The sequence below is a fragment of the Heptranchias perlo genome, chromosome 15, assembly GCF_035084215.1.
Source record: "Heptranchias perlo isolate sHepPer1 chromosome 15, sHepPer1.hap1, whole genome shotgun sequence".
In the NCBI taxonomy this organism is placed as follows: domain Eukaryota; kingdom Metazoa; phylum Chordata; class Chondrichthyes; order Hexanchiformes; family Hexanchidae; genus Heptranchias; species Heptranchias perlo.
The window spans coordinates 43204119-43219877 of NC_090339.1; the positions used below are offsets into that span (position 1 = coordinate 43204119).

The 15759-nt window shown below is 39.8% G+C and overlaps 1 protein-coding gene across 3 annotated transcripts in view; it reads left to right on the top strand.

The window, feature by feature from the left end:
* Positions 1 to 15759, top strand: part of thoc2 (THO complex 2) — a 131532-nt gene that overhangs the window by 9919 nt on the left and 105854 nt on the right. Inside the window, exons 2-5 of one of the 3 annotated variants that reach the window (XM_067997134.1) lie at positions 3186 to 3244; positions 8101 to 8192; positions 12892 to 12943; positions 13049 to 13119. In XM_067997134.1, coding sequence (XP_067853235.1) covers positions 3186 to 3244; positions 8101 to 8192; positions 12892 to 12943; positions 13049 to 13119 — 274 coding nt within the window. Of the gene's footprint in view, positions 1 to 3185; positions 3245 to 3374; positions 3472 to 8100; positions 8193 to 12891; positions 12944 to 13048; positions 13120 to 15759 lie in introns of those variants that run through there. The other 2 variants (XM_067997135.1, XM_067997136.1) reach the window with 2 other exon arrangements.

Consider the following 15759-nt stretch of genomic DNA (forward strand, 5'->3'; position numbering starts at 1 on the left):
CCATTCAGTGGTATCAAACGTCAAGGAAGGAACAGATGAATAAAACTGGATAACCCAGTCAGCTGCGACCGAGCCACACCCAGTTCAGTTGATTCTGCGAAGTCCTCCTCAGTAACATTTGGGGATTGGTGCCCAAGTTGGGAGAGCTGTCTCACAGACTAGTCAAGCAATAGGCTGACAGTCATACTCACAGATTCATCCCCATCAGCCAACATCCTAGACTCCACCATCACCATCCCTGGGTATATCTTGTCCTATCCGACCCATCAGAGGTGGGGGCACAGTCTTACACTGTCTGAGGTGAGTGGCTCTGGGAGCCCTCAGCCTTGATTCTTGGCCCCATGGAGTCTCATGGCAAACCTCCTGCTGATGAATCAGTACCCCTCCAATTTGAACACCACTTGGAGGAAGCACTGAGGGCAGCAAGGGCGCACAATGCATTCTGGGTGGGGGACTTTAATGCCCATCACGAGTGATTCAGTTGTGCCTCGACTGACTGAGCTGGCCAAGTTCTGAAGAACATAGTTTTACTAGGCCTCCTTGGTGCCACACTTAGTGAAATGCTGCCTTGATGTCAAGGGCAGTCACTCTCACCTCAACTCTGGAATTCAGCTTGCGTCCATGCTTGGACCAAGGCTGTATTGAACTCTGGAGCCAAGTGATTCTGGTGGAACCCAATCTGAGCATTGGTGAGAAGGTTATTGGTGAGTAATTGCCACTTGATAACACTGTTAATGACGTCTCCCATCACATTTTGGTGATTGGGCGTAGACTGATATGGCGGTCATTGGCTGGGTTGGATTTTGTGGACAGGACATACCTAGGCAATTTTCCACGTTGTCAGGTAGATGGCAGTGTCGTAGCAGTCCGCTTGATTGGCACTTCATCCACACCCTCCACCATTGGCATGCCATGGCTGCAGTGTGTACTGTCTACAGGATGCACTGCAGCAAGTCACCAAGGCTTCCTCAGCAGTTCACCACAAACCTACGACCTCCACTACCAAGAAGGACAAGGACAGCAGGTGCATGGGAACATCACTTCGAAGTCTCACACTATCCTGACTTCGACATACATTGCAGTTGGGTCAAAATCCTGGAACTCCCTTCTTAACAGTATTGTGGGAGTACCTTCACATGGACTGCAGTGGTTCAAGAAGTTGTTCCACCACCACCACCTCAAGAGCAACTAGGGCTGGGCAATAAATGCTGGCCTTGCCAGTAAGACCCACGTCCCAAGGATTGATTTTTAAAAAAGTGGTCCAATATTCAGGTAAACAACAGCGAGAACCAGATATCTCAATTCTTTTTGATGGCTACCTAGAATGTACTGTTTTATCGTACATTCTCAGTTCAAAAAGTGGACTGAATATATCAGACTGAAAGTTGGGCTCTAAATAGACAGACAGTTTCTCTAAATAAAATGGGTAAATGAACAGCGTACACTATATAACAGTGAATCATTCACGATTCTCCTAGATGCATAAAATAATGAAGACCACTCACTTTCTCTATACATGAATTTTTAAACAGAAATTCACTTATTAAGCTATGAAACATAGTGCAGTTTAAAAATTGAGCTAGCTTCAATTCTGGTTGTCACAATCTGAAACATAACTTCTCAGCTGGCTGACAAAAAGGTCGCCCACCTGACCCCCTATGCCGAGGAGTGTTCTCAAAAATGCTTTCCATCTGCACCCCTTTGAAGTTGAAAGGGGTAAAATACCATTACAAAAGGGCAAATTTCACTAACAATATTAAATGCATAGCCAATCTTTTGTCAGTGGTACATGATACTCGCCATGAAATATATATTTGGCAATTTTACGCAATTAATATCTTAGCCTTCCTATTGCACTTCCTCTTAACAATTTGCATCTTGTGAAACCTACTACAGCCAACCTGCCTTGTCTCTGAGCTCTTAGGGTATTTCTCATAGGAAAAGCTATGTAACCATTAGTCAGCACCCCTCCTATGTAGTTTCCAGCAATAAAAAATACAAGTTTAAAAATGTAATATGGATAAAAATCAATTTTTGTCTTTCACTTCTGTCTTCAGTTTCTTGTCAACATGTTTCTTTGTTGAATGTAAACTTATTACTACCAGATGATTTCATCAAAGCTAGTCAGCTCATTTAATCTTTTGACATCATCTTTCAAAAATATCAGCTCTCAAAATGAATTAACATTTCACAATTCTCGCACTTCTGCCTGTCTATTGTGCTTCAAGGTTTCTTTCATCGAGTCGCTGGTATTTTGAGTTCCTTTGCAATTTCTTATACAGTCACAATAATTCTTCATGTTCCTGTGATGTAATTAGAGTTCTGGCAATGCTGCTGGTCGTCTTGCATTTTATTTTTTTTTCCTTGCAGTGTTTCCCACTGGTGAGAACATAGCCCAACATCCTTAACATTCCAGTGTCTTCTAGACTTGATTTACCTTTCTCACAAAACACACACAAATTGATAGGCTTGAAACAAAAGTGGCCAACGTTATTTCTCTAAAGGATTTTGTGATAGATTTTCTCTGGTTTAAATCTGAGTTTATCCCAGTCTCAGACTCCATAGACTTGGCTTGCAATTGAGTCCAATGTGTCTCATGATCATTTCCAGTAATATGAAATACAAGGAATTTTGTCGTGGCAGTTATTGCAACGTCTAAGATGTAAATATGATTCTTTATCTCTAGTTGTTAGCAAATAGTTGAGGATTGAATATTTTGGCAAAATCAAATTGAAAGATGCATATTCTTTGAAATGGAACATTATGGGCTCACTTTGCCATTTTCTCGGAGGCAATATTAATATGATTTTCATCAAAAAAACCAAGAAAAAACACTTCCTAAAATTGGTTACTAAACAGAAGAGTTGGTGGTGCTGGCGCCTGTTCTGTGTCATCTGGTTTGAGCATTTTATTACGAATGGTTATCCTATTAATGGAAGGAGCACATTGGTATTGGTTTCAATTTGACCCCAATAATTGGTATCAATCGGTACCTGGCTTATGGAGCAATAGATGTAAAGTCGTTAAATATTTTGCAACATAGAAGCAGCCACATTATTTTGTTTTAAATGAAAATATATCCAACTTTTTTGTAGACCATAATTGAATTGCATTTCAAAATACATGGATTTGTGATTATATAATTTTCACAGTTGGTCATTTCTTTTACTAACTTTTTTTTGCAGTGTACAGTTATGCCGCAGTCTTACTGAAAATCGAGGTTACAATGATGTAACATTTAAAGGTAAGATTTTCTGAAGTGTGAACATATACTGAGAACACATGTGCTTTGTTTACAGGCTGACCTGAATCATTATTGGAATTGCAATTATTTGGCTAATGACCACTATTGACCTTTGGAGTACTGCTCAAAATACTGCGCTTACCAAATGGAGCTCTCATTATTCACCATCACAAGGCTAGGCTCAATCTTGTGTTGTATAAGGCACAGGGATCAGTATCAAAGGCACAGTAAGTATCAAAGAATAGTTAAGGGGCCTATAGACTACTCCCTGGTGGGAGTAGTCTATAGGCCCCCTAACAGTAGCGACACTGTAGGGCAAAATATAAATCATGAATAATAGGAGCTTGTAAAAAAAAAAGTTATGCAATAATCATGGGCAATTTTAACTTTCATATAGATTGGACAAATCAAATTGGCAAAAATAGCCCTGAGGATGAGTTCATAGAGTGTATTCAGGACTGTTTGTTAGAACAATATGTTGTGGAACCAACCAGGGAACAGGCCATTTTAGATCTGATAATGAGACAGGATTAATTAATGACCTCAAAGTGAAGGATCCCTTAAGAAACAGCACTGTGGGAGAACCTTCACCACACGGACTGCAGCGGTTCAAGAAGGCGACTCACCACCACCTTCTCGAGGGCAATTAGGGATGGGCAGTAAATGCTGGCCTTGCCAGCAAAGCCCACATCCCATGAACAAATAAAACAAAAGTGATCAAATGATAGAATTTCACATCCAGTTTGAGAGTGAGGATCTTGGATCTGAAACTGCTGTATTGAACCTAAATAAGGGCAATTACAATGGCATGAGGACAGAGTTGGCTAAAGTGGACTGGGAAAACAGATTAGAAGGTATGACGGTGGATAAGCATTGGCAGACATTTAAAAAGATATTTTATGACTCTCAACAAAAATATATCCCAGTAAGGAGGAAAGACTCCACAAGAAGAGTGTACAACCATGGCTAACTAAGGAAGTTAAGGATGGTATCAAGTTAAAAGAATAGGTATACAATGGCAAAGCCCGAAGATTGGGAAAACTTTAGAAACCAGCAAAGGAGGACTTCAAAAATTATAAGAGAGGAAAAATAGATTGACAGTAAACGAGCAAGAAATGTAAAAACTGACAGTAAGAGCTTTTACAAATGTATAAAAAGGAAGAGTAGCTGAAGTAAGTATAGGTCCCTTGGAGGATGAGACTGGGGAAATAATAATGGAAAACAAGGAAATGGCAGAGGCATTGAACAGATATTTTGTTATCACAGTAGAAGACACTAAAAGCATACCAATAATAATAGATAATCAAGGGGCAAAGGGGAGGGAGGATCTAAAAACAATCTCGATCATGAGAGAAAGTACTAGGCAAACTAATGGGTCTGCAGGCTGACAAGTCCCCTGGACCTGATCGCTTGCATCTGAGGGTCTTAAAATAAGTGGCTACAGAGATGGTGGATGCGTTGGTTGTAATCTTCCAAAATTCCACTAGATTCTGGAAAGGTCCCAGCAGATTGGAAAACTGCAAATGTAACACCCCTATTCAAGAAAGGAGGGAGACAGAAAGCAGGTAATTATAGGCCAATTAGCCTAACATCTGTCATTGGGAAAATGCTAGAATCAATTATTAAGGAAATAGTAGCAGGACATTTACGGACTCAAAATAAAATCAGAGAGTCAACATGGTTTTATGAAAGGGAAATCGTGTTTGACAAATTTATTAGAGTTCTTTGAGGAAGTAATGTGCAGGGTGGATAAAGGGGAACCGGTAAATGCAGCAGGTGAGCTGAGGCAGGGTTGGCAATGTTTAGAGGTGGAAGTAAGTGGTCTTGGTGATAGAGAGGTTATGGGGTCGGAACCTCAGCTTTGGGTCAAATAGACAATTGTGACTACCTCATAAGTAGTTGCACTGCAAAGGATTAATTTAAAGCTTTTGTGTTAATGTATCTTTATCTGTTATTATCTTTAGCAATTCTATTTTACAACTTCTATCCTTGTTTTACACGTAGAGTTATCTTGGAAATAATTTTGGAGCAGTAATAAGCCAAGCTATGTTCATTTACCTAGCATTGAAAGGCTGACTTTGATTGTGTAATGGACTTACGAAAGTGATTTCTTGATTTCCTGACTCCCTTTTTGTTCTGTAATATATATAGTAAAAGTAATTTGTGCTTCATAAATGACTAAAATGATTGGTGTGGCTGTGACTGTTCACTGTCATGAAATCACATTGCTGTCAAAAACAGAATGCTGTGATTCTCAAGTGTTGTCATTCATCTGCTGACAATTGAAATTGTGTAATTGTTTGTGTAAAGGATGTAGGAAAACTATTTAAATTTTCGTCCCCATACCCCCCACTTTTTAATGATAGATCAATGGGCCATGATATCACGTGTGTTTAATATCGAGAGTTAGGATAATAGCGTTGGTAAATGCAATGTGCAATATACAAATGATCAAGGTCCAAACAATAATATTTTAGGACACTTTTCCAATATATTAAAACTTTATTGTATATGGATTGGTAAGGAAGATTGGTAATAATTCCTTAGCATCATTAGCAAGAATGAAGCTATCTTCTTGATGCCGCCCCCCCCCACCAGAAACTGCTCCCTGATCCGGTCCCTTTTCATGGATGCTTGCTGAAGCAATGTGCAACTTCTGAATCCTGCTCAACTTTGAATTGAGCTTCAAACCCCAATCCATCGTCAAGACCACCTACTTCCACCTCTGAAATATTACCTAACTCCCTCCTGAGCTCACCCCCACTATCTTAGTCACCTTCAGAGGATATTTTTAATGCTTTCCTCATTGGCCTCAGTTGCACTCTTTAAATTTCAACTCAGTAAGAAAACTGTTGCTTGCATCTCATGCCACAAAGTCGTGCCAACTTATCACCCCTAGTCCTTTCTGATCACATTTTTTCCCACTCACTTAGTCCATTGACTTAAAAGTCCTCATCCTCATATACAAATCCCTCATGACTTCACTTTCCCCTACACCTGCAAATGTTTTCAGCATTACATCTGTGCTTGCAGCCCCCACTTCCAACTGTAGCCCACTGCTTTTCCTCCCCTTCCACCCTACCATCAGTGGCAGAGCCTTCAACTGCCTTGGTTCCACATTCTTGAGCTCTCTCCTTAAACCTTTTCACATTACTACATGTGCCTCCACTTCAAAAGCCTCCTCAAATCTTTGTGCTTACAGCCATGTAGAAAGAAATATCACAGAAATATGTATCATTTTTAACAAGTTTTTTGGTTCGGCTTTTCAAGTAGTTGTCCGCGTTGATACGTAGAGTAGGATGTATTAGCTCTTTTTCTTAGTGTTAGAAATAGTGCCTTATGTCTGAGTAATTGTCTTGCTGAGGTAGAAAGCGCAATATGTTGGAAATTGAAGTAAATTCTTGCTGGGTATTCAAGCACCAATTCTATGCACCATTGGGCTGTCTATAATAATTGAACAAACCCGGGGTGAATTTCCACAAGAGATCTCCTGGTCGTCAGCTGTAACTTTGGTTGGAAGAACCATGGAAGCCTTGGGAAAACAGCGTGAACGGTATTTACTCCATTTTCTGGAGTTTCCGCCAAAATTATAGCGGATGATCAGGAGAACCCCAGTGGAATTTTAACCCCACTCCCCACTTATATTCTAGTGGAGAGCATGTTCCATCATACTCCTGACTTGTGCCGTGTCGATAGTGGAGAGGCTTTGGGGACGTCAGGAGGTGAGCCACACATCACAGAATACTCAGCCTCTAACCTGCTGTAGTAGCCACGGTATTTATGGCTGGTCCAGTTGAGTTTCTGGTCATTGGTGACCCCCAGGATATTAATCGGAGCTCGATGATGGTGATGCCATTGAATGTCATGGAGAGGTGATTAGGCTCTCTCTTGTTGGAGATGGTCATTGCCTGGCACTTGTGTGACGCGAATGTTACTTGACACTTATCAGCCCAAGCCTGGATGTTGTCCAAGTCTTGCTGCATGCAGGCATGGACTGCTCTATTATCTGCTGAATTGCAAATGGAGCTGAACACTCTGCAATCATCAGCAAACATACCCTCTTTTGACCTTATGATGGAGTGAAGGTCACTGATGAAGCAACTTAAGATAGTTGAGTCAAGGATGCTGCCCTGAAGAACTCCTACAGTGTTGTTCTAGGGCTGAGACAATTGGATACAAATGTCCTTCTCTGCATCGTCCTGCAACTCACTCTTTACGGAAAGAGAGACATAATGCCACACAAGATCAACTAGGGTTTATTTATAAATAATTTTTACAAACAAGTTAAAATATCCTGTGTCGTACTGGAACAATGCCTAAGCAAGAGGGATCTTTGGTAGTTTGATTTGGCTTTGGCCAATGCATTTTGATGAAGTGAATGTACTGGTGAATTAATGAAGTTAAATTTTCCACACTATTATTGGCTTATCTGTGTATATTATAGAATGGTTGGAGAAAAGACAGCAAGATTTTAATCTGTTCCATATTGAAGACACAATGAGTTCTGCCTGCTCATCTCTTTTTATATTGGTTCTGAAAGGCTGACTGGTTATCATGGGTGGCAGTGTGGTAACATTGTTGCTCCCATGTATGCACGTTTATTAAATAAAGAAGTTCTAACGGTGCATTGAGATTGTTTTTAATTGCTGGCTTTATTAATCCAGTATTAGCAGGTAGGGAGCAACTTTCTTTACAGACATGGAAAGTTGACTCAAAAGTTAAAATAGAACAAATTAAAATCAATTTTTTCTTGCTGGAAGCTTCAATATTTTTTGTTTCCTGTTTTTTCCTACAATAATTGTTTGATCTTGCAGTTTTAATATTGCTTTATTAATTTTCATTTCATTGTAAAACAGATATCCAACAAGCTTTATATGAGTTGGCGTGGCATGTTATAAAAGGCAATCTAAGACAGGAACAAGCTGCCAGTGCTCTCAGTGATGTAATGGTAAGTGATTGATTCAGTGCTGAAAAAGTTGTTTTTTTTGCATGCACAGCAGTTGAGTGTAGGTTTTGCTGTATTCTTTAAATAAAAATATATTTATTTAAATTTTGGAGATGGAAGTACATTCTCATGTATATTAAAGAGATACATCACTCAAGGATGTAAAGTACTTTCAATCTGAAATACTGCATCCAGAAGGTAATGTCTATTTTAATACAAATATTTTAAAATGTCAGTTCCGTGCCTACCAAAAAGCAGCCCCCTGGAGGCTTGCTATTTTGGGACTTGAACAGAAATGTTTACTTGGGATGACCAATCTGGGCAATTTTACATTTGGCTGTCTTGACAATGAACTGGCCAAAGTCACTAAGTATATTCAAGACTGAGAGCCGTAGATTTTTGGGCACCAAGGGAATTGAGGGATATGGGATAGGGCAGGAAAGTGGAGGTGAGGTAGATCAGTCATGTTCTTATTGAATGGCGGAGCAGGCTCGAGGGGCCGTATGGCCTACTCCTCCTATTTCATCTGTAAAGTAGCCTTTATGATCCAGGATGTCAGTGTCACTTGTTGCAGTGTCAATCTGGAGATGGACCCATCAGATGTTTCAGTTCAGAGCATTGTTTTCAGGTAAATTTAAAAATGGCAGATGTCTTGGTTGACTTTTGGTGAGCACAAATGGATATAATTCTTTTGGAGCAGACATTTGTGATGTATTAAATTTGCTATGCATGTCGCACATTCTTATTTGGGCATCACCTCCATGCCTCTGTGACACATAGAAAACCCTGCAACCACCCACATGTACCACAAGATGGAGCTTCACAAGCACTAGAAACTGCAAATCATATGAAGGGCATAATTTCAAAGAATGCATATGACACAAAACTCGGAAATGTAGTAAACAGTGAGGACGATAATAACCTTCAGTAGGACATAGACTGGTGAAATGAGCACACACGCGGCAGATGAAATTTAACGCTGTGAAGTGATTCATTTTGGTTGGAAGAATGAGGAGAGGCAATATAAACTAAATGGTACAATTTTCAAGGAGGTGCAGGAACAGAAACATGGGGGTGTACGTATACAAATTTTTGAAAGTGGCAGGACAAGTTGAGAAGACTGTTAAAAAGGCATACTGGATCCTTGGCTTTATTAATAGAGGCATAGAGTACAAAAGCAAGGGGGTTATGCTAAACCTTTGTAAATCACTGGTTAGGTCCCAGCTGGTGTATTGTGCCCAATTGTGGGCACCGCACTTTAGGGGCAGTTACGTGGAGAGACGAGAGAATCTGGGGTTGTTCTTAGAGCAGAGCAGTTTAAGGGGAGATTTGATAGAGATGTTCAAAATCATGAAGGGTTTTGATAGAGTAAATAAGGAAAAATTGCAGTGGCAGAAGGGTTGGTAACCAGAGGACACAGATGTAAGTTAATTGGCAAAAGAACCGGAGTCGACATTAGGGCAAAAAAAAATTTACGCAGCAAGTTGTTATGATCTGGAATGCACTGCCTGAAAGGGTGGAAGCAAATTCAGTAATAACTTTCAAAGGGGAATTGGATAAATACTTCAAGTGCAAAAATTTGCAGGGCTATGAGGAAAGGACAGGGGAGTGGGACTAATTGGATAGCTCCATCAAAGAGTCAGCACAGGCATGATGGGCTGAATGGCCTCCTTCTGAGCTGTATCATTCTGTGATTCTATGATCATATCTAAAACTACAGCAGCACTACTAAGACAGCCTCAAAGCTCCAGGACATTACCAACATTGCAAACCTTTCTCCCCAATAAATAAGTTTGGAACAACTACTCATTGTTATCTTCCCAGGCTTCAGGTTCTCTCTTAATAAATGTTCTGTGAAACTTTTAAGTGTTTTTCTTTGAGATCAATTCTGTTGGCTGTTCATGCCACATGTCTTCCTCACCCCCCCCCCCCCCCCCTGCAATCCATAGGACCTGTTTCCACCTTCCCAGAGTTCTTGTTGCTTCTGAATGCCTTCAAAAATGCTTTCCCCCCCCCCCCACCATGAGTCCATGATTCTCAATCCTTCCTGACACTTTGGTGGTGATTGTATGGGCTGTTCCTGCCATCTGATATTACTTGCAGCTCCACACTTCAACAGTAGATGGAGCTTCAGAAATTGCAGATCCCTTTACCAAAAGTTACAGCATCACTAATGCACCCTGAGGGAAATTTGTTTTGTCCTTCCATGGGCAACACATTGGGAGATGTATTGGTTTGAAATGTGTTTATTTGTAGGAAATCCCTTTCTTGAGGAGGGATAAGTGGCAGAGAAGGGACTTCTCAATATGTCCCTTCCATTAAAAAATGAAAGTAAACCTCCAAACCTTTTATGCCCTTCAATATAGTTGTTAAGCACCTCCTATTTTAAATTCAGAAAATCGAGTCAAGCAAATGGTTTAAATTTAAATGTCCAAGGAACAACAAATTGAAGGACCAGATTTTCCACATTTTTGCAAGGTTACATTGTTGCAGCTGTTACCAAACGATGTCCACAGTCATGAGTTTGTCAGTTAATTAATCCATTTTTAATGAAAGTAACTTCACAACAATATTATAACACTTGTGCATAAATACCTAAATTTTTAGTTGCTCCAAAAATACAGTATCCATTTTCCCCCTCCATACAGAGGGCCATAATTAAGGTTTCAATGAAATATTTAGAAGTAAAGTTTTCTGCTGCCACTTAAATGTTTTAATATTCTCCATGTAAAGCTAGCTTTGTTTAGAATTGTCATATACAGTTTTACAATTACCTTTGGAAATAATTGGTCTCTTAACCAGCGTAGTTGATTAATTGTATTAAATCAATCTAGTTAATTGATTATGTGCACAATCTTAGAAGCTGAACCGTATCTGATTGATGTGCGATTGTGACAAATAGCTTTTAAATAGACTGTCAGTGTTTTTACCAATTTCCTTCACTAAATTCTTCGGGTTTTCTAGGTTGGTGGATCAATTAAAAATCCGATTTCTACCTGTTCCTCCTTTCAAAAACCAGAATTTTTGCTGCTCTCAGTGAATCCTTGTTGAGCGCGGGTCACACTGTTGACATCGTAATGTACCGTGTGTGCTGAGTATGCATGCAACATGTGCAATAACATGAGTAGGGTGATGCATGGCACATCCCAGGACCCAACTTTCAGTGCAAAATTCTGGAAGGGAAACAATTTCAGCTAAATTATTTGATGGAATTGAGACTTGTGAATTTGCTCCTTAATGAATATGTATTGGACCCTATAGTGCAAAATTATAGTGGCTTACTTATTGGTTGGGATTAGAGTTGCATCATTGGCTTCATGAAATGCAACTTCACAAGCTCCAAAGCCTGAATAAATATGAATGCTTAAATTTATCCCTTCATTTCCTACATGTTTGACTATTTAATCCACTTAGCTTAGTTGGGCCATGTAAGTCTTTTGGTTGTTTTCTTCAGGTTTAATGTTCAAAATAAAAACTGATTTTTATTAATTTTCTCCAAATTTACTCTGCTTTTTGATCTTGAATTTTTTTTGCCCTGATTTTCTCCTGAGTTTTGTTGCTAATCATAAAAATTGAAAACTCCAAAAATCCTGGTTTTTAAATGAGCAATAAAAACTGTCTGAAGGTCCTCAAGCTTTTACAATATTTGGAAGCAAGGCTCCATACAAGCATACTATCTTTTTGGATTTCCTTGAGTAAAGTAGGCAAGGATGGCAGTCTCATATGACTGGCTTATTTTGAATGGAATTTTGGAATTAATTCCACACATTGAATACCATAAAGTACTGTAGGAACTTGTTTGTTCTCAATTAGTCAAATATAATGAGCGATTCATTGTCATAAGAAATCTGATATTGGCAAGAAATGTGTTTTTGTTGGGCTTCAGTTTTCAAATGCCATCCAGAACAGTTATTTGTGAAAGCAAGAAAATGATTAATTGTGCCATTTACTTAAAATGTTAATTTGAATTTTAGAAATGCAATAAATGCATACCAGTGAAAGCATAGACAAAGTCCTCTACATCAAACTGAGATCGAACAGAGTCATGGATTTAAACTAATAAAAAGCAGATTTAGGATTGATATCGGGAAGTTCTTCACACAAAGAACAGTCAACACGGAATAAAATTCCATGGAGCAGTGGCAGCAATTATTGAAGAATCAATTGAATGCTGCAATGAGTGGACTTTAGAGTCTTTCTGAATGGATGAGTTGAGATGGGTTGCATAGTCTTGTTCATCTGTCATTGTGATAGTGTCATGTACATTTGTATTGACAAACTTTTCAGCTCTAAAAGCAAATGTCTATGCAACTTAATATTTTGGATCATACTTGTCCACTGCTTAATTTTTTAATATTGTCACACTTTTGAACAGTACTAAAGGCAACAGGTTAATCTCCTTTGATAGCCTATTTCCAGGTTTTTTTTCTTTATCAAAGTGCTTCTCCCCTAGGAGTTTTGAGCATCTCTTTATGCAGTCTTCAGTCAGTAACTCTTAGTATGGCAACTTACAAATATGTTGCTATAAAAAATACTTAAAGCAAGAGGGCAGTCTTTGCCTTTTGAGAGTTGTCAGACTAGCCATTTTATGGCATTACTACTTCCTCTCATTTTGCCTCCCCCCACCCCTGAAAAAAATGATTTCACTGCAGGAAAGCCAGTATCAACGTTAACAGTCCTTTTTTTCCCTTTATATTTACAGGAACTTCGGGATGATATGTCATCAATTCTGGCCGATGTTTTCTGTGTTCTAGGTGAGGGAGAAAGAAAAATGCTCTTTGCAGGAATTAATCAATGTCAATTTCGTACACGTGGTATCGAGAGCTCATAAGATTAATGACAAGAAATGTTAATTTCAGATATTGAAACAAGTTGCATGGAAGAAAAAAGTAAGAGAGATCATTTTACCCAACTGGTTTTAGCATGTTTGGTGAGTATCCTTAGTGTATGTTGAAAATTTTCAAGCTTTACTCTACGCTTCTAATTTATTTATCTAATGTATGTAGACTTGGCACATAATGCCTGTGGTCTTATAGAACTTAACATCACGCAAGTACCAGCATGCAAGGTACTTAGGCCACCATATGGCTTAGTTAATAGGCATGATTCAACGACATGGTTTGTATTTGTCCGCAAGGACATTTGTCTCCCTCACGAAGTCCCGATAGGTGACGATTTGAAGTGCACTGTCTCTGTCCAGTTCAAAAGCGAATGAGAACTACCCAACTGTGAGGTGGTCAGTTGAACCCTGGTTGAGTATCTGTAGGGTTGGATATGATGTGGTTTATAGGTGCATCAGTTGACCACCCTTGCATCAGTTGACCACCCTTCACACCAGCAAGTTGGTAAGGAAAAATCAAAAGAATCGGGAAAGGTTAACCATATTTAGTGCCTCTGTTGGTGGATAGAACAAACGGAATGAATTAGCAACATAATATTGTCACAAAGCCTTTTCACCAATTTTGCTACTACATCTGAACGACAAAGATGTTGAGCTATGTTGCAGAGGACTGGTAACCATGGGAGGGGATTAGCATGTAATGTGCCTGCCACAAAACGCACAGTAGCATGCAGTGGAGTATCCACTAGCTTAATGTGTGGTGAGCGAGCCGTTAACAGGAGCATAGTATTTTGCAACTCAGTAGTTTGCAAGAGCAGATGAGTGTAAAGTGGAGGCGTTTGTTCCCCGGATAGTTTGGCGATTACATTATTCTGGGTTTTGACTTTCTCAGCAATTTTCAGTAGATTGTTTTTGTAGATTAGTGACTGGTCGAGGGTGATGCCCAAATAAATAGGCTAACATCATATTTAAGAAGTTAACCATTTTGAATGATAGTGAGTGCATGAGGAATTAGCATTGTACAAGTGAAAGACAGAAGACAGTCTTTGTGGTACTTGGCTGAATATGCCATTTCAGGCAGTACTGTGCCACAAATTTCATATCATTAATGATAAGGATGGTTTCCAGGGTGGTAAAGACACTAGCTTGAGTAACAAAGACACTCTCATCAGCATAGATAAATTTCTGCGATCTGGTCTCAGGCATGTCGTTTATGTACAGATTAAAAAGGATTTGTGGAACTGACTCCTGGTGACCCAATATATTTCTGTCAAAAGACCAGGCTGCTTTTAGATCGAGGAAGACCACATCAGTCTTAAGGTTTTTCTGAAAGCTATTTTCAATGTAAGTGGTTACGGCAGGTATTTGGTCACAAGTGCTGTGACCACGGCAGAAACCAGCCTGGTCTGGGATCAGCGCAGCATCATCTCCTGGAGATATATGCTGCCAGACCAGTCACTCGAGCATCTTGTAGCAAGCGCACAGGAGGGCGATTGGTCGGTAGCTCACTAATAACCCTGGATCCTTACTTGGCCATTGATCTTTGCTTGGCGCTGTACTGCTGGAATTTGGCCTTCAAGGATGACACGAGTGAAGAAAAATGATGGCTAATTATAAGCTTGTGGACCAGGGTTCTTCAAAAAAAAAATCAGGGTATAAGTTGTCATCGTGGCTGCAGTACTTGGCTTCATATTATGCAGCACAGAGTCGAGTTCTGACAGTGTGAAGGCTTACTGATACAGATCATCGGGTCTGTGATGGTGGACAGTGAGCAGCACATAGATCACAGATGAGATTCTAGTTTTTCTGACCTGTGCGAGTAAAATCCATTTGTGAGATTGACTCTTCCCAACGGGCTTGATGATCAGGTGATTCAACCCCTTGGTCTGCAATATTGGAGTCACTAGATTTCTTGCAAGGTTTCAACAGTGCAGCACACGGTGTGTACAAGGGACGAAAGCCATGTGGGGGCAATGCATCAGCATTCTTGTCATACCCCCGTGAATGTTTGATTCATTGGTGAAACTAATGCAACGAGCAGACCGAGTCATTGAATCTTCAGATCCCGGTGATCGGTCAATAATCTCTGTTTCTAATTGAATTTAATTAGAATTCAACAGTATTTGTTAACTGAGGACTATTTAAATTTGTGTACTGAATGTATTAGAGTTTTGCAGCTGGCACGTAAGGAGTTGAGATGTACAGTAGTTCATCCTGTGTTTGCACTGCCAGCATTGACACTTAATACAAACATGTTCATTTTTCTGCAAACCAGAAGAAGATAATTCTAATTCAATACTTAATTAGCTTATGTCATCTGAAGTGTTAGTTGCAGTTCTGGAATTGGCAACATTGTCCCTGTGTCTTTTAACCTCTGACTTCAACCTTGGACTCCCTCCTATTATTTCCTCTTCCCTGTTTATTACCAGGACATATCTATCCCAATCTTCTGTTGTAACTTGAGTTTCCAAGTGTACATTCACGTGCGTGTTTTGGCTGCCGCTCCGGACCCGAGCCCATCACTTCTGTTTCCCCTTTTTTCACCATTTTTCTTTTCTTTTCTCCCCTCCCAGGCTCCTTTTTCCTGTTGTCATGCCTCCTTTCATTTCCCTTCTCTGGTACTCTGCCTCCCCCCAAAACCCCTACCCCTACCTCAACCTTTCAGCACTCCTTGAACTTCCTACTCTGCTGCCATCCCAGGCTTGACTCCCTCTTAGATAAACCTACAGC